The sequence below is a fragment of the Toxotes jaculatrix genome, chromosome 13 (assembly GCF_017976425.1).
Source record: "Toxotes jaculatrix isolate fToxJac2 chromosome 13, fToxJac2.pri, whole genome shotgun sequence".
NCBI lineage: Eukaryota > Metazoa > Chordata > Actinopteri > Toxotidae > Toxotes > Toxotes jaculatrix.
The window spans coordinates 1693394-1711938 of NC_054406.1; the positions used below are offsets into that span (position 1 = coordinate 1693394).

An 18545-nucleotide genomic window follows, 5' to 3' on the forward strand; every position below is an offset into this window, starting at 1 on the left:
TTCACCTCATTAGAGCTTTTGGTCTTCCAGTGTGTTTTCAGTGAGTTTCTCTTTTCCTCTCTGTCTCTCTTTTATCCTTCACTTCCTACCTTCCTCCTCCTCCTCAGATGCAGACTATAAAGTGTGTGGTGGTGGGTGATGGTGCTGTGGGAAAGACCTGCCTGCTCATCTCCTACACCACCAACAAGTTTCCCTCTGAATACGTCCCCACGGTGAGTACGTTTAACAACACAAACAAATCACCCGACACTTTTCATTTACTGCAGCAAACTGATCCTGACTGACATGATCTCTGCAAACAGAGTGTCACTGTTTTCTGTGTACTGTTCTGAACACTCAGTGCCCCTGTAGCTCTTTCCTGTCACACAGGAAGTCATGTTTGTTTATAGATTGTCTGGACTGAACAGACATCAAAGGGACGGTGCAGTGTGGGTTTACATGAGCAGTGATCTGTCACCGAAACTAAAAAAAAAACAAAACATTGAAGCAAACCGGTACCAACACTGCTGTATTAACAGCACGCTCATAGTTTCCTGCTCAGACTGACATTTCAGATGTTATCAGGTTTGGTTTCACCTTCAAATAAAATGGTCTGGGGCAAATGAGAAGATTGACGCCTTCTCATGTCTGTACATGTATGAAGATACAGCCAGGGGATGGTGAACTTAGCTTAGCATGAAGACAGGAAATGGGAGGAACAGCTTGTTTGACTCTGTCCAAAGGTAACAACTACCTATCAGCATCTCTAAAGCTGGATCCTACCTGTTGACAGAGACATGCATTTATGAAACAGGAACAGCAAAAAAAAAGAAGAACCTTGTTTTTTGCTGTGTTGGTGGTAGTTTCCTAGAGTACCTGGTTCTTGCTGTTTGGGTGGGTTCTTGGGATTTTAGCCTTGTGTGAATATTTTTCTGTGTTTGTGTTGGGTATTTGTATGTGTATATCTGACTCTATGATGCTGAGATCAGGTCTCTGTGGGGACCAGAGCATCTGTTGCCGGACTCTTTGTCGTTCGAAGATGGTTCCTTATGACTCTGGATGTGTGTTTGGACTCATTGTCCTGCTGCAGAATGAATTTGGGACCAATCAGGTGCCTCCATGATGGTACCGAGTGTTTGATGAGAATCAGAATGTCTGAAGTGCCTGAATCTACATTTCCTGTTTGATTCTTTGGTATTCAGAGGTGTTGTGTCACGATGAAGCAGCACAATGAGGACACGGCCTCACACACTCTGCAGACTGATATAAAATGTGGTCCAGACTCACCTCAGCCTGATCGAGTCTTAAAACTCTGACTTTTTGGTCTGGGACAGTCAGAAGACAGCTGACTGACCGTTGACGAGCAGCACCGTCCTGCTGGAAATATCTGAGGTTTCCCTGATTGATGGGCGGCTTCACCGGCTGGCGGCTGCGATTCGATGAGTAACTCTCTGCTGTTTTGTATTGGTACCCCATCGCTCTGTCAGCAGTCCGCACAGTTTGATCAGACGATTGCAGAACCAACAGTGCTGACTCTGCTTTATCTTCCTCTTCCTGTCTGACTGTGTGCCCCCCCCACCTCCCCCCAGTATCACTACTGTCCTAACTCTTGATGGGCAACTTAATTTTCAAAATATTATTATTCTCAAACTTTTCATCGAACCCTAACTTGTCAAAGTTAGTAACAACTGTGAAATGAATCCATGTAACAGTAATGATTACAAACCTCCCTCTCATCCAAGCTGCTTAACATTTCGGTCAGTCAGCAACAATTATGTAATAGATAATTTCTTATTGTCCCATTGTTTTGGGACCTCTTATTGCACAGTTAACATCCTGCCGCAGCCTGTGTTTTCCTATTGTTAGTAACAGCCTTAGTGCTGCTCCATGCCAAACTGTAGATTTATCTTAAACCTCTGAAAGCCAATAATCACAGCTGATGGTTTCATTCATCACACTCTGAAGCTGCTCACCCTTTAAACAATATTAAGAGCTAATGTTTTTACACACTGTCGTCCTCCTCTTCGTCCGTCTGGTAGGCATCCACGCTCAGCACAGCTACAGATATCAGGGCTTCTTTCTCTGCTGTAGAGGAAGATGTTTACTGATTGTTATTCTTCTCAAGTGTGAGCAGCTTCTGCAGAAATAGATTCATGGCAGTAAACATACACGAACTCTCTGTTGTTTTCTGTCCGTCAGCTGACAGTTAAAACAGTAAGAAAAAAGATGAGAGAAAGTCACCTCCAGGAAATCATTCCTCGAAAACATGTGGCCGTACATGAGTTTAACGCCACGTCTGTAACGTTTTATTTGGCGTGTCGCAGCTTTAAATAACACGAGCACTGTCTGGCTTCTGTTCTGTGAAGCTGCAGCTGTTTTCCACAGTAACTCGTGTGTGTTGTGTTCAGACTGTTTCCAGCAGCTTCTGTAGTCTGAGCTCCATCCAAACATATTATCATCACAAAACTGTATCTGCTGTGTGTGTGTGAGTGAGTGTGAGAACAATGGCCATGTCTGTTGGAGTTTATAGTTTATTGAAGCATATGAGTGTATGTGTGGCTCGATGCCTCACCCCTCCACCATGCCTCACCCCTCCACCATGCCTCAACCTATCGCCCTATGTTTCTCTCTAAACTTGAACTGACTTGTGCTTTGGCCTCTGTGTGCGATATTTTTTTCGTCGTGCTAGTGGCAAGGCTCCTGAGATTCGATACACAGCCCTGGAGTTAGGATGTCAGGTTGTAGCATACATCATTCAACCAGCCTTTCCATTCACACACTGTGAGCCGGCCTGGTTAAACAGAGACTGGACAGATGCAGGAGGAAACCTAGCTGAAAGCTCTGTGTTTGTAATACTTGATGTAGTTTCCTGTCCTACAGGCTACATCCTGTAGCTTATCAGGAAACTGTCTGTGCTCACGGAGCTTCATTAAAATCAAACAGTGTCTGCAGGCTAAAGCAGGCCGCGGCAGGTCGACGTGTCGAAGCCGCGCTGTGTACTCAAGCAGCCATGGCGACTGCACAACACTCCCCGCTTCAGTTCACTTCCACACTCACAAAGCGGTGAGTGTGAGGTCAGCAGGCATGTTGGGACCGTGCTGTTTGTTAGTGCACATGGCATCAGCCTGAAGGTACGAGAGTGATGAAACAGGAGGGAGGAGTGAACTGAGAGACAGCACCCCAGTGCTCCCTTTACCAGCATCCAGCTCGTTACCAGCCACGACCGTGTGGCTGCTGCTGTTTTGACCTTGTGACACTACATGTATGTATGACGCTTGTCCCAGTGTTAGTGCTTCATTTACAGTGTTAAGGTATAAAACCAAAAGTAATACCCCGGGGCGGGGGGGGGGGGGGTTGATGTGAAACCGTTTTGTGTGTGTGTGTGCTCTTTTACTTCCATCTTTGTGAGGCACAGTGTGAGTTTCAGGCCTTGACAGAGAGGACGTTTTTGGAAAGTGAAGACACATTTGTCTGGTCCTCACTTCTTCAAAGCCTGTTTGATTGTAGGTTTAGGCTCAGGTTAAGTTAAAGAGTATATTACAGAACAACTCCGTGTTGGACGCTCGCCAGTCTCTTAAAAATGAGAAATTTATTTCCTTTTTTATTTTGAAGAACGCCAGAAATCATACATCTTTTCACATTTGTACTTCCTGTTTTCCCCCTTCCTTTGTGCTCTCTCTCTCTCTCTTTCTCTAAAACCTTTACCCTCTTATCCTTCCTCTGTCTCCTCCCTCCTCACCCACCCTCTCTCCTCACCCTCTCTTCCTCTCAGGTGTTTGATAACTATGCAGTGACAGTGATGATTGGAGGAGAGCCGTACACTCTGGGACTGTTTGACACCGCAGGTAAAAAAAATAAAGCCTGCACGTAGTTTATTAAGTTTTTTGTGGGTTAATATTAGTGGTAGTAGAAGTAACAGTACTTTCCTATAACACCAGCAGTATTTGTTGTAGTAACCTGTGGCATTAGTTGAACGGCAGAGAGAGTTTCTCATCGCCTTCATCAGCTAATGTGAGGATGCTCTTGCTGCAGCTGTAAAAGGCTGTTGCCGTATTTTAGCTGTACCTGTTACGTGTTGTTCAGCGTTTGTTGTCGTTTCCTGTTCATCAAAGTTTTTGTGTGTGTGTCCCCCCGCAGGTCAGGAGGACTACGACAGACTGCGACCCCTCAGCTACCCTCAGACCGACGTCTTCCTCGTCTGCTTCTCCGTGGTATCGCCGTCCTCCTTTGAGAATGTTAGAGAGAAGGTTTGTTTGTCACCTGTTGCCTTTTCATATAGGTTCTGGCAACTCAAGCAGCAACACCTGGGTATTAAAAATAGCCACTGATATCCAGTTTTGTGTTGTGTCCAGTGGGTGCCAGAGATTTCACACCACTGCCCCCGGACGCCATTCCTGCTGGTCGGGACTCAGGTGGATCTGAGAGACGACAGCAACACTCTGGAGAAACTGGCCAAGAACAAACAGCGAGCGTTGACCTGCGAGAGCGGAGAGAAACTGGCTCGTGAGCTCAAGGCCGTCAAATACGTGGAGTGTTCAGCTCTGACACAGGTACATGGAGAGGAAAGACAGCGGCTCACCTGTAGGTCCGGCCGTTTAAAGAGTCTGGATCTGGCTGATTTAATGTGGCACAGGACCTTATATGTGTCGGGAACAGGAAATAGTCTGAGTTTCCTTTTTTCTTTATTACAATTTTTTTCTTTCAGCTCGTTTTTTGTAATATGCCAACCGTTCCACCTGAGCCACACGGAAAATATTATTGCAGTGTTTTGTCTTTCTTTGAACAAAGCTCATCATTGTTGTCTCTCTCTTCCTCTGTCTCTTTCTCAGAGGGGACTGAAGAATGTTTTTGATGAGGCCATCCTGGCAGCTCTGGAGCCTCCAGACAACAAACCCAAGAAGCGCTGTGTCCTGCTATAGACGCCACGAGAGCAGGAGAAAGTGGAGGTGGACGGGGAAGAGATAAACCCTGTTGGGAACAGAGGGAGGGCGAACGGAAGGGAGGGGGGAGGGGGGGTGTGATGGTGGATGTGGTAGACACATGTTTAAACAGTGCCTTCAGCCATAGTGACTTAATGTCGGCGTGGCGTTGGAATGGACACAGGCTTCATTTTCATCCTAGCTGCGTGTCACTATAATACGACTAACACATTTGAACAACACTCCTAACCAGGAACCTGGGTTTTATTAATAGGAGGAGGCAGGTTGAGCAGTAGAGAGGTTTGAATCTCAGACGCCTTAAAGATACAAACGGTGGATGGAGTCACGGTTACAGCGGAAACCGGCAGCCGCCTTCTCAAAAAGGTTTCCACTCAAATTATTCAAGTCTCAAAGTTCAGGAACTGTACAAACTGTGTGAAAAACGTTTAGTGAAAAAAGAACACGTGGTTAGTGAAAGCAGACGTAGATTGTTCAGCTGATAGATCAACAGTAAACAACAGACCTTCAGAGGATTTTCAGAGTTATTGTTAAAAAGAAAAAAAGGAATCTTCTAATGAGCGGTGGCTGTAACTTGACTTCATCCACATCAGTGGAATGAGACTCGGTTTGCTTAGAGCAAAATTGACAAATTAGAGTTTCGGTAGAGCTTTACTGACTTCTGCTTTCAGTCTAAAAGACATAACACACACACATGCACACACGTATGTGCAGTAGTAAATAAATAAATATGCCGACGTGCGTATTTGCAGTAATCTAACAACAAGAGTGATGAGCGAAGTTGCGAACTCGACATCCTTGCTAACGTGTGGATGTCAGAAATAAAAAATTCCAACCTTTTAGTTGGATCATAAAATGGTTGGGTTTCCTCCAGATGTCTGTCGGCATGAAAGACGAATGATCACTAACATTTGGAGTCTCCGAGTTTTCACCTGACAACAGAAACTTTGATTTATTTGGCGAACGTTGTAATCAAACCACAGACACACACATTTGCACATAACAGCACATTTTGTTGTCGTTACGGCCTCGTCTTCACGAAATCCTTTTCTCTGCCTTCACGCTGCCTTTTCTGTCTCCTGACGTCTCACTTTGGACATGTCGCGTCCTGAATCACTCAGACTCCATTGAAAGCTCAGAACCACACACCACCTAACACGGAGTATTCAGTTAATGTGTGACACGCAGGATTTTATCATCAAGAAATCAATACTACACAAATTTTGAGACAATTTCATGTTTGCCACAAACAAACAAGCCTCTGCGCTGCGTTTTCGATTGTGAGTGAACTCTGCTGTGTCGCAGAAAGGGCGCCTGGAACAGCCTGAAACTCCAGAACTGCACGGTTTTATGTAGGAAAAAAAAAATCAGTCTTCAGTTGAATGCTCCGAGTGGTAATTAAACCCAGGGTTCACAGTTAAAAGGACGTCGCTTTAGTTCTACTCAGACATCAGCTGGTGACAGTAGTAGTTCTTACGGTGGCTTCATGTTTTGTGTGTGTGCAGTGAGACTTCCAGCTGCCACAGAGGTTGACTGTAAAATGCCTTCAAATATTTCCTTTCCTGCTCGAGAGCTCTGCAGCCTTGTTGCTTCAAACCAGTCAGATCCTGTGTGAAATGCTTCTTTTAATCCTTAAATTTTTCATTTTGCGGCTGGGCCAACGTGTCAGGAAAGTTTATGCTTTGAATTCTACTTTTCTACTCTGATGCTGTTGTGGTAGCAAACATTTCTCACACACCACCTCCTCATAAACTGTCCACTCCTGCTTCTCTCTGCTCCTGACTCGACTGGAACCTCAAGTGCTCGTAGGTGTGTTAGCACCTCCTGGAGGCCTTAGAGGGGAATACCGCTCAGTTTAAAGGTTCATCTGTGTTGTTTCTCTGGCCAGCAGCAGACTATCAGCGTTTGCTGACACGATCGAACCTCAGATCTTAGACTTGAATCCATAATGATGCCATGAGTTATACCATCCGGTGTGTTTAAGCAGCTTCACAGACGTTTGGACTGTGAGGATTCGTTTTACGTTGCTGTCGTCATTTTCAAATAAACCCTGTCCATCAGAAAATCCTCTCTCTATCTCTCTCTCTCTCTCTCTCTCTCTCTCTCTCTCTCTCTCTCTCTCTTCATATATACTCTCCATTTATACATATGTATATATATGTATATATATATATACATACATATAGATAGATGGAGAGAGAGAGAGAGAGAGAGAGAGGGCGTCTTTCATGTTTTCTAACACTGATTGTCCTGTGCCAAGGTGACAACAGTTCAGATCTTTAAACTGAGGGTATTTCCCCATTAAAATGAACTAAAATTCCACTTTCTTATATATTTTTTCCATTTTTGTGGAGATGACGGTTTATTCTGATAATGTATGAATGATTACAAGTATTATATTTTTTTCTTTGCTCCTTATTGTTTCTTGGGGGACATTATTTTAGCAGTTTTTTGGACACTTTAGTTGTTTTGTTTTTTTTTTTTTTTGTACTATTACTTGATGGTTGAGTGCCAACAGCTTGAGTGAGAATCACTGGCCTGGTTTGTCAAACTAAACGATCCTGATAATAAGCTTCTAATGACAGAAAAAAAAAACAGCTTAATAACAGCTGAAGCAATAATTACAGACGTGGAAAAATCTGCTCTGTATTGAAAGAATGTTGGAACTAGTGGGTGTTTGGAAATAATAAAAACAGTACTTGAATGTTGTTTCACTTTGACTTGATTCTATTTTTCTGATCTTAAATTTTAGCCACATTTCTTCCTCCCCTGCTCCACTTTTTTCTTCTTTTTTTTTTTTTTTACCATCTTCATTTGGTAACTCACACCCGATTACCTGTTGATTTTGCCTGTTGTTTTTCTTTTATTCTTTATTTGAAATAAAACGCCCTTTTAATGAACAAAATTCTGCCTAGTCTTGTTGTATCAGGGATAAAATGAGTTAGAAATTAGAAAATTAAATTAGAGTTTGTGTTTTCTGACTTTTAAAAACCCTCCAATGTAAAAAGGATTCCAATTTTATCGTCTTTTCATAGTAGAAGACAGTTTGCATATTCTTCTTTCCACAGCAATGGAAAAGCTATTTTGGTTTTGAATCTATTTTTAAAAATAATTGTTTTTTTCAGTCTTGAAATTTAACCTGGTATTAGACACATCACACACACATTTTTTGTGCCTTGGGACTGTAGCGCCTGCAGCAGTGCTTTTCGCGTGGAAGCAAAATACAACACAGAAAAATACAAAAAAAATTAAAAACATATAAATATATTCTAAATTTATGTAATGTAAAACTATTTCTTTCCTCTGACATGGTTGGTGTCTGGAGGGTTAATGCAGTACCCTACAGTGAACAGTAGGGGGAGCTGTTCCACTGGTTTTGAAGGGTCCTCAGAGAGTACAGTATGTAAATGATCAGGGTTCATTTTGATTGGCAGTCTAAAATGGATCCTTCAGACCAACACAGCATGGAGGATCAGAGCCACTCGATCCTTTGTCTGTCCCGACGGCAGCGATGGAGCATGAATGAGACTAAAGAAACAGGAAAAATAAAACAAAACACAAAAAACTGTTCATTTACCCCACAGTCTGATCATTCTTTCTCCCCCATCCTCCTCTTCAGACCCCTTTTTCCCATCATCCCTCTCTTTCTTCTTCTTCGTCTTTTGTTTGAGGTTGCAGTCCTCTCAGCTAAGAACCTGAGTCACCTCCATTTCACAACAGTTCCAAACCGCAGTGCTCACTTAGATGGAGAGCAGGGAGTTATTCTCATCACCGCAACACAAATTGTTCACAGGCGTTTTATCTGCACTTCTCCCGGTGCTGTGTGTTAATCTGGGAACATGATTTTAGCTCCACTGTCACATTAAAAGCAAATAATCTGCCAGGTTACCCACATGTCCGGGCACAGACGCACACTTGAACCATTTTAAGAGCTCATAGTCCATTTAGCAGGAGTTAGTTTACTGTAGAGTTTGAAAAGAAAAATCCCATTACACAGCTGCTGGCTTTACTGTTTTTAAGTAGATTTACTTTCAGTAATGTTCTTAAACATTTCCACTTTATGCTCCACCACAGCTTAGCAGGTAAATATTCACATTTTTGCTGCTCTACATTTATTTCACAGCTGTGCGGGCCCCCAGATCAGGGGCCCACAGCAGAGTGGCCCGCAGATCAGGGGCCCACATGAGAAACGCAGTTTGTGTGCAGCATGTGTGTTTCTGATGCTGGTTGTGTGTTCGCCTGACTCAGGGTCAGAGACGGAGGTCGTGGGCTTAGAAGTGTTTTAAATACTTTTCTATACTGTCCTGTATTCTGTTGGTGAACATTAATCTCTTTAGTCCCATTAAACTGTCGCAGGTTCAGCAGCTATGACCCTCATCAGACTGTAAATATCTCTAAAAAAGATCATGAATTTGATGAGATACCTGGTGAAATTAAGTTTGTAATTGAATTTTCTGGGATGTAAAACAGAACTTAGTGTTTGGTTTCTGAGACCCTGATGAAATGCGAGTTCCTGCTTTTTTTTGGCCAAGATGTTGTTAAGTTTGGGAGATTTGCATTTTTTAAAAATGTATTTTTTTCACACAAAGCCTCTGGTTTCCATTCATTTGATTTGTGGCATGAAAATCATTTAACAGGTTCTGAAAACCTGGTTGAGTTGTTTGGCTGCTTGAGGGACGGTTTCATTTCAGTTCTGAGATGCTTGTTCTTAATTATTTCCACTGGAGTTCTACTTTACACTTTTCCTCTGTTGTGTTTCAGAGGGTGTTTTTACTTCACTACTTCTCTTTAACTGTAGGTTACATTTCAGATGAACTTGTTCATCTCAAAACATTTTGATAATCTGGTCAAATTTGATGGGTTGTTACATATTAAACTACCTATTCATATAAAAAAGAGTTAAAATTGACTCAATCTTAACCAGTTACAAGATGAAAATGCAGCTTACACATTAATGCATCAATATTTATAAACTGGCAAAACAACACAGGCTCCAGTTTGTGCGTTGAGTTTGTCTCTGATACTGTAAAGTACATTTATAACTTTAAAAAAAAAGTTTTTGTGTTTTAACAGTAACTGAACTAACAGTCAGATGTCTTGCATTTTCAAACTTACTTAACCTGTAGGTTGAATGAAAGTGAGAGCCACAGTGAATGAACTGATGCCAGATCAGTTTCAGTTCCACTCTGTGTGCCTTGATGAATCAGTGCCAACTTATTGTGTCTCTGTGGCAGCCATCTTGTCTTGTTGCTGATTCAGCCTCTGACACTTTGACTGCTGTCTGTCCCAGGGCGCCTCCTTCTCTGCCGCTTGCTGGTTTGGCTGGTGAATATTATTGGATGTCCATCTGACCTCATTATAAGTGCGTTGCCACGGGCAACCCTGGAGAAGAGGGAGGGAAGTGAGGGGGGGAGAAGAGGTGCATCATGGGATAGAAACCTGACCTCTCTCTCTTTTTTCTTCCTTTTTTTCTCTCTCTTCTCTCGGAGGACGCACACGTGCACAAATGCACATGTGTACACGTGCACACATGCAGCTCATGCAGCCACACGCACACACTTTTTGCCTAAACAAAGATACATTAGGGAGGACGACAACCAGTGTGTCGCGCCTGTTCATGCTGAGTCTGAACAACAACACAACATTTGTTTATGGCTGAATTTAAAGAAACAACACAACAACATGCAAAGACACACTCTGAACACAAGTGTTAAACATATTAGTGTGTAATTTAGAGTTTTATATCTGTATTTGGATTGTGTATTCTGTGGTCTGTGTTTGTGTAATGAATTTTGTGTATATGTTTGCACTGATTTCTGAATTCTTTGTGTCTCAGCCTTTGTAGTAGTGTCTTTGATGGTGTGCAGTACACTTATGGCACTTAGCGTGTTTGTTTATGTTGTGTATAGTGTTCATGTCATGTGTTCTCTGTGTGGTGTTTGTTTTATGAAATTTGTGTATTAATGTGTGTATATGTCAGTGTCAGCTGTCGATGTGTTTATCGTTTGTGAGTCTGTCTTTGTGGTCATGCAGTAAATGTATTAATGTGTTATGTGTGTGAACTTCTGCGTGTCTGTGTTTATGTTGGGTTTAGAGTTGTAGTTTTGTGTGTGTGGATTTTTGTGTATTAGTGAGTGTAATGTGGTATCTTGTTGAGGGTGTTCATCTTTTTGTGTGTCTACACTTTTGAGTTTGGACGTGTTTCATTTTGCATTTTTGTGTGTCTTTTTGTGTCCTATGTGTTGTGTTGTGTTTGTTATCTGTCATTGTGCGTCCACCTGTGTGTATTTGTGTCCATATATGGGTCATGTTGTACACTTTACAGTTTATTTTGTGCGTCAGGTGTGTTCAGGTCTTTTCATGTTTTCTTTTGTGTCTGTGTGTTGTGTTCATATCTTTTGTTTTGTGTTTTCACCTCATGCCTGTGTGTTTGATTTTGAGTTTTTGTTCAAAGTGTATTTCTTTCTGTGTGTCTGAGTTCATGTATGTATGTTTACTGGTTGTGTACTTTTGTGTGTCTGTGTTGTGTTCGTAACTTTTGTTTTGTGTGTCCTCCTCTTGTCTGTGTTTAATTTTGTGTTTGTGTCCTTTAGGGTTACAAAACACATGGTGACTCATACCGTATATTTCATTTTGTGTGTCTGTTTATCTTCTTTGATGTATATTTTGCACTTTCATGTACTTGAGTCTGTATGTTACATTTTGTGTGTCTAGCTTTTGTCTTTCTTAAATTTAGTTTGTTTTTCATCTGTAACGTTTATTTCTGTTTGTGTTTGACTCTAAATCTCGTGTTTGTCCTTTTAATTTTCCGTGTCGCTTTGTGTCCATGGTTCTGTGTGTGCTGTGTACTTTCTTCTACCCCAGTGTTCTTGTTCATGTGTGTCATTATTTATGTGGTTGTATACTTTTATGTGTGCGTGCGTGTCTCTGGGTGTGTACATGTGGCTGCATGCACTTTTGTGTGTGTGGATGAATACCCGTTAGCCTGTAATTTTGTGTGTCTGTGTATGTTCTTGTGTGTGTGGGAGGTGTGTATATGAGGTTTTGTGGAATGTTTGTGTCTAATTTTGTGTATCCTCTGTATGTGTGTGTGTGTGTTTATTTATGTATGAACTGAGCATTATCTGCAGACATACAGCTGTATGTATGTATGAGACTGTGTGAGACTGTGTGTATGTGTGTGTGTTCATATATACAGTGAAACACACACACACACAGTGCCTTCATCTCTGACATAACTGGTTACCATGCATACTGTGCGACTGACTATTATGGGGTGTTCTTTGTTTTGTCACGACGTGCCCTGGTATGGAATGGGAGGGGGGAGGGGAACAGGCTGTGTGTGTTAGCGTGCACACATGGGGGTGGGGGGTGGGGGGGCATACGTGTGTGAGGGGGAGGTATGTGTGTGTTTTGGTGTGTGTGTGTGGAAGTGGGGGGGTGGGGGGGTGCAGCAAGGAAAGGGTGTGTGTGTGTATTTGCATGTGTGCGTCGAGCAGAGGATTGGGTGGGGGTTGGGTGTGCGTGTCTGCGCGGACGTGCAAGCATATAATGTGTGCATGAGAGAGAGCGAGTGCATGCATGTGTTTTGGAGAAGGTAAGAGGGTAAGATAAAATGGCGGCTTGTGTGTGTCTGTGTGTGTGTTTGTGTGTGTGTGTGTGTATAGGCCTCTAAGATGAAAAAAAGTCAAACAAAAACTCAGTCTCCCTCTTTATTCAGTGTGTATTTATACATGTGTCATATTTAAGAGTTTGGATTTACTGTCATATTTATGCTCCACTTTAACACGACGTGTCCACGAGGATGAGCAGTAAATAGGAATTAATGGCGTAATCATGGAAACACAAAACTACAGGAGCAAAACTGCCAACACTTCAGCTCCCAGCTGTAAAATGTCACTTACTAAAACTTCAGCTGCATTACCATGCAACAATGTGGAACTGCACAAAACGGATGTCAGGTTCTTCATGATGGATTTAACAACTCAATCAAAAATCAAACATAAACCTTCAGTTAAAATCCCCGGCTCACAGATGGCCGGTGGAGACGCCCACATACTGTATGTTCCTGACCTCATCTGTGGTGTTTTTGTGTTTGTTTTCACCAAATTACCACTCTGAGACGGACATTATCCGATGTGAAGTCCTCTGGTGAGTTGTAGTTGTAGTGGGTTCTCTGGGCTTAAGATCTGGATCAAGCCTCTGGTGGATTGTTGCAACTCATATAGTGGTTCTGAACCAAGAAGCCAGGACACATCTGTCCATGTGCGCTTTGTCCAAACATACGTAAAATCACCTTTGAGTGACATGACACGATAGTACAAGACTTCTTGATGACATGACAGTTGGGACTAACAACGTAGACGGGACCCAGTAAACCTGCGATGGAAGGAGGAAGTGAAAACATGCATGCATGTGTGACATCACATAATATATACAGTGCAGAGCGACGCCTCACAGGTGACAGGATGTTAGAAATAAAACACTGCACGCTGGTGGGAATGAGCTGCTGTGACAAACCAATGGGACTAAAATTCAGTTTGGCTGAATTTAACTAAATGTCATCCCTGGATGATGTGCGTGAAAACACACTCACAGACTGAGAGAGAAGACATCATTCAACAGCAGCTTCTCCCTCAGCTGTTGTACAGCATCACTGCTCCATGTCTATAAGATTTCCCATCAGCCACCCTGTCATTGATTTCTTCAGTGATCAGTATGTACAGCTCTACGCGTCCTTGCACCATGACTTTGACGTTTTGATGCAGCTGCAAACACGCCATTAATAAACAGCGACTGCACCAGGAGGGTACATGTGGTTCTGATTACGATATATATGATTTAATATGAGGCCGATTCATGACTGCAACAGATGTCTTAGATGTGTCTCTGTAATCTAAACCAGCAAGTGCACGGCACAAGCACATCATGATGTCTATAAACTTACATCGGCAGTTCCATGGATAACTGAACCTTCAGCATAGCTTTGGCCCAGCATGAGACCGTAGCTGCAGTCGGCTGCTGTGTGAAACCAAATTCCTCCCTCACTCCACTGCAGGCCGGAGTGTTTCACCTGCAGTCGGTAACTTTAATCGCAGGACAAGCTTTATCCTTCAGCTACCGGCTGCACTCACACAGGTCTGCGTAGTTCAGAGTAAAGCTCAACAAATTTGAGCTTTGTTTTTTCCCCTCAGATCAAACATGTCTCCTTAAAATGATGTTTCTGTCCAGCTGAACCGTGACATCTGGATCATGCTGGTTCTGAACTATGAAATGTTCACAGACAACGTGTTTGTTTTCAGCCAAAGCATCCGATCTCTCAACACAACATCCACCTGTGGTGACTCCAGTGTTAGTCAGCTGTTTCACAGATTTTCCAGAATTTCACAAAGACAAAGGAAATTTTTGAGAAAGTTACTGACAGTAATTTAAGAAGGTTTTAGGTAAGTGTTCAGAAGAATGGACCTTTAAACACCCACAATTCACTGACAACTGGGCAAAGTCCATCTGCTGATGAAGCTCATGTGACATGAAAGCTCCAGAAAAGCTTTCAAATGGACATTGTCTGACATTGTTTTCTCAGCTGCTTTGTCCATGGTCAAGAATCAACTTTGAACCTCAACTAAACATTATGTTGTGATTTTTTTCCTCCCGTTCCCCAACAAAGACCCAACAGGACACTCATGTCCAGGTCTGTCCTCACAATTACACAACGACAGGTCCATGTGACTCTCTGTTTTCTAAGCACAGGTTTGATTTTGTTAAAATCAAGCCTCGAAGAATATAACATGATGAACTTGTCCTCTGTGTGAACAGGCGGTGTTTCATATCTATTTGTATCTGTGATGATCTGTAGTACTGTGTGGCTGTTGGAGAGAGAGAGAGAGAGAGAGAGAGAGAGAGGAACCCCGGGTTGACGAAGTGCGATGAAGACGTCACAGATAGGAAGACTGGGTATTTTGAGCCTCTTTAAGTGGCTGCTGTTTGGAGAGATGTACTGTACGCTGCACTTCAGGAACCTAGAAGACAGGAAACGATAATGGTGGCGGTGGTGGTTGGGGGGGGGGGGGGGGGGGGGGGGCACTGTGAAAGAGAGGAGGCGAATCAGCAGCGTGATTATTATGGAGTGGCAGGCCAAGCAGTGAAGAAAGGAGGAGGTGGTGGTAGCGGTGGCGGTGGTGAGGGGGGGCAGGCAAATGCATATTATGGGATGTCTGTGTTGTCAGGCGGGAGGAGGGGCAGAGGCAGTGAAGTAAAGGGGGGGTGGGGGGTGTTGGTGGGTGGTGGTGAGGGATTATGGTCTGGCCTAGGCCTGTTTTTGTGTGCGGTGCCCCCCCCCCCCCCACACACACACACAACCGCCCATCCCTCCCCCCTCCCCCACAAACTTTGCGCGCGTGTGTGTGTGTGCGTTGACATCACAGCTCAACGTGCACAGACTATGTATGTCAGGGAAATAGTATCTATCTTCAGGTGCAGAGTGACTCACATACAAGAAGGTATCAGGGCCCGAGAGAGGAGGCAGCACAAAGGCAGAGAGGCAGAGTGGCAGCTGGGAATTCATCAAAAAACTTCACTGGCAAACTATCTGAGCAGCTCACTGAGCACAATACTCTCCCTGTCCCCTGTAATGTAAATTATTGAGGCAGCAATGGAGCAATGGCCGTGTTTATGGGCGGTGGTTTGCCTTGTTTGCTGCCCAAACTAGATCATTTACAGCGTCTATTGTGCTGATTAAAATGTCAGCTCTTGTTGAAATTCATTATGTCCACTGCAGTCAGCCATTAAACCGATTCAGTTATACAGCAGGGAGTTTTTTACGTAACCTGAAATGGAAGCGGAGGACTTTCTTGATCAGCATCGACTCAAAACTGCTCAAAAACAAAATGAATTCTTTGTTCCGGTCAGTGTCACAACTGGATTTTGGCTTTCGTCCCAGTAGGCTGCTGTTCCCACACACCGTCTCCACTGGAACCAGTCAGATTGTGACAAGGAGGGACAAGGGCGCTTTGGCCGTGACAGAAAAATATTCCAACAGACTGGTGAATTGGAAAATTTCCATCTCTGTGCAGATATTCTGCCTATACAAACAGAAAAGAGCAGCACATCCTCACATTTGTGAAGTATCTAAATTTTTAAGGCGGTAGTATACACCATCAGAAGTGCTGGTGAGATGGTCAACAGCTTGGGAAACCCCCCTCTGTCTGTCTGAATCAGACGGGCTGTGTCTGTAACTTTCTGAAACCGTCACCTGGACATTCACAGGAGCCTGGGTTTGAACTTCACAGGTCTTGTGTTTCATTCCTTACTCCTTATTACTCCTTATTCCTTACCACTGCCTGCAAAACTAACCACATTCCCATCAACCTCTGATGTCCGATGACGAAGGTGTCAGAGGACGGGGTTGATGGGATGAACTGGCCCCCTTAGTCTTAAACAATTAACCAATTATGAGAACTGCCCATTAGCTTTCTGTCAAATGGCTTCTTGTCTTTGCACTATGTTTGATATACAAGGTGAGACTGGACAGATGACACAGTTTAAGGATGACAGGGGACGACAAGGTCTCAGGGCAGATTTGAACTCCACAACATCACTAGGACATCTGAGCCGTCTGGGACATCTGGACAATCCTGATGTACCAATCTAATTTTTCTTCTTTTTTGTTTTCTCCCTCCGTCAGCCGACACCGTGTGTTATCTCATGTGGCAGGCATGCTGCGTCTGATCAAATCCATTTGCACTTTGTTATCTGGTGCAGCCTCAGAGCGTGTACTGTAAGGCAGGATAGGTGGAGCGGAGATGGTGTCTGAGGGGGGGTGGAGCAGTCAAGAAGTATTATGGTATGCATTTTGACTTACATGGTAATTTGACCCCGCCTGTAACCCTCCTCCCTCTGCCGCCACCACCACCCCTCTGCTTGTCTCCATGGCGACCAGTAGCACAGGAGCACTATTATGGTCTGTATCTCCCCACCCCACCCCCCACCTTCCCTCCACCTCCTCCTTTTTCCTTTTTTGCCTCAGAAATGATATTATTATCATTATGTGATATGCAATTCTGCGATTGTGGTGTTGTGGGGGGTTGGGAGGGGCGTTGAGAGCCGTGCACGAGGTTTCTATGACAACTGCCCCCAGTATCCTTCTGATTGGTGATTATGGGATGTTACCCCCCCCCCCCCCCCACCCCCCCATCCCGCACCTCCCCTCCCCAAATGCACACATGAACACTGTGTCCATAGTCAAGGAAAGGAGAAGTGTGGGGGAGGGGGGAAAGATGCAAACCAAGGGAGAGAGAGCGAAAAAGAGGAAGAAATGGAGAGAAAAGAAAGACAGAGAAGTTGTTTTTTAAGTCGTTCTTTGTGTCGGACGCTGTGAGAGGGATAAAGCAAGGGAAGCCGCTCTCGGCAGTGGGACAAAGGAAAGGCCAGGAGAGAAAGACAGAGTCAAAATGAAGGTGTGCTGAGTCAGAGGCGACTGTAGATCCACTAAGAAAAGCGACCAGACAGAGAGAGGCCTTTACCTTCAGCCAGGAGAGAGAGGGGAGAGAGGGACAGCTTGAACTGGGTTAAAAGCCAAAGTGTCAGGGCAGTGCGACAATATGCTGACATGAATAATTTGTCAGATGATTCAGAAATCCCCCAACTAATTAAAATGACCTTACAATGGTACGAATTTTCCAGTTTCACGGCAAAAATGACACACTCGCGATTGTTTGTGTGCGTTGCAACATCGTGATTAAGCCTTTATCCCTCAGTTCTGTGATCACCACTGTTCAAGAGAACTTGCATTTTTCCACACAATAAGATTCATAATGAGTGAATAATGCACACTCACCTTGGGAAATTACCACCAGCTGCTGTCTTTGCTTGCTTGCAAATTTCCCTCCACACCAGTTATTCCCATTTCTATTCTGCATCACCGAGTATATGGTCAAAGGTGTGCAGACGTCCCTACATGGGCTTGTTTTTCATGGCTTGGGCAATTTGGTTATGATTAAGAGAAATCTTAATGCTACAGCACACAATCATGTTTCAGACAACTGTGTCCTCTAACTTTCTGCCAACAGTTTGGGAAAGGCCCTGTCCCTGTGCACAAAGCCAGGTCAACACACTACACTACTGCACGAAGCCCTGACCTCAACTGTATTTACCAACAGGACAATCGGGCTATTGGTATAAACAGTATATGGGTTTTTACCTGAGAATCATCCTACTGAGACCAAAATGTCTGTTCAGATGGTGTGTAAAGGTACAGGTGTGCAGGTGTTACTCTTTTTATTGATGCTGTTCCCAGTAGCCTCAAATCACCATGTGATGTGCTCCTTCTAATGCAGTTGAACCCAAATACGAGTCAAAGATGTCCACTTGCATAATTTCTACTATGTCCTGGTTCCAGGAATGTTTAGTAAAGCAAATCATTTAAGTTCTAAACAGCAGGTCCTTAAACTTGAGCACAAAAGCTGTGATGACCAGCAGGCATACTGACGGACATCATAAGGGTTAATTTTTTTTTTTTTTTTTACTCTTTGTACTGACGGACATCATAAGGGTTAATTTTTTTTTTTTTTTTTTACTCTTTGTTGTAGAAAATACTCGTCCACTGCACAGTCCAGTTGATTTTAGAAGCTG

General features: G+C 43.5%; 2 protein-coding genes across 3 annotated transcripts in view; one reads left to right on the forward strand and one right to left on the reverse strand.

Annotated features, from left to right (window-relative positions):
- LOC121192304 (gamma-enolase) overlaps positions 1 to 2009 on the reverse strand; it is a 23351-nt gene extending 21342 nt beyond the window's left edge. Inside the window, exon 1 of one of the 2 annotated variants that reach the window (XM_041053932.1) lies at positions 1990 to 2009. Coding sequence is in view for 1 of the 2 variants with exons in the window: in XM_041053928.1 (XP_040909862.1) it covers positions 6 to 10 (5 nt within the window). In the remaining variant the exon portion in view is untranslated. Of the gene's footprint in view, positions 1 to 5; positions 264 to 1989 lie in introns of those variants that run through there. The other variant, XM_041053928.1, reaches the window with a different exon arrangement.
- The window catches only part of LOC121192305 (cell division control protein 42 homolog), a 9422-nt gene extending 1802 nt beyond the window's left edge, over positions 1 to 7620 (forward strand). The window contains exons 2-6 of the mRNA XM_041053934.1: positions 108 to 212; positions 3752 to 3824; positions 4117 to 4226; positions 4332 to 4529; positions 4809 to 7620. Of these exons, the coding sequence (XP_040909868.1) occupies positions 108 to 212; positions 3752 to 3824; positions 4117 to 4226; positions 4332 to 4529; positions 4809 to 4898 (576 nt within the window). The 3' untranslated portion in view covers positions 4899 to 7620. The remainder of the gene's footprint in view (positions 1 to 107; positions 213 to 3751; positions 3825 to 4116; positions 4227 to 4331; positions 4530 to 4808) is intronic.
- Positions 7621 to 18545: the final 10925 nt, after the last annotated feature.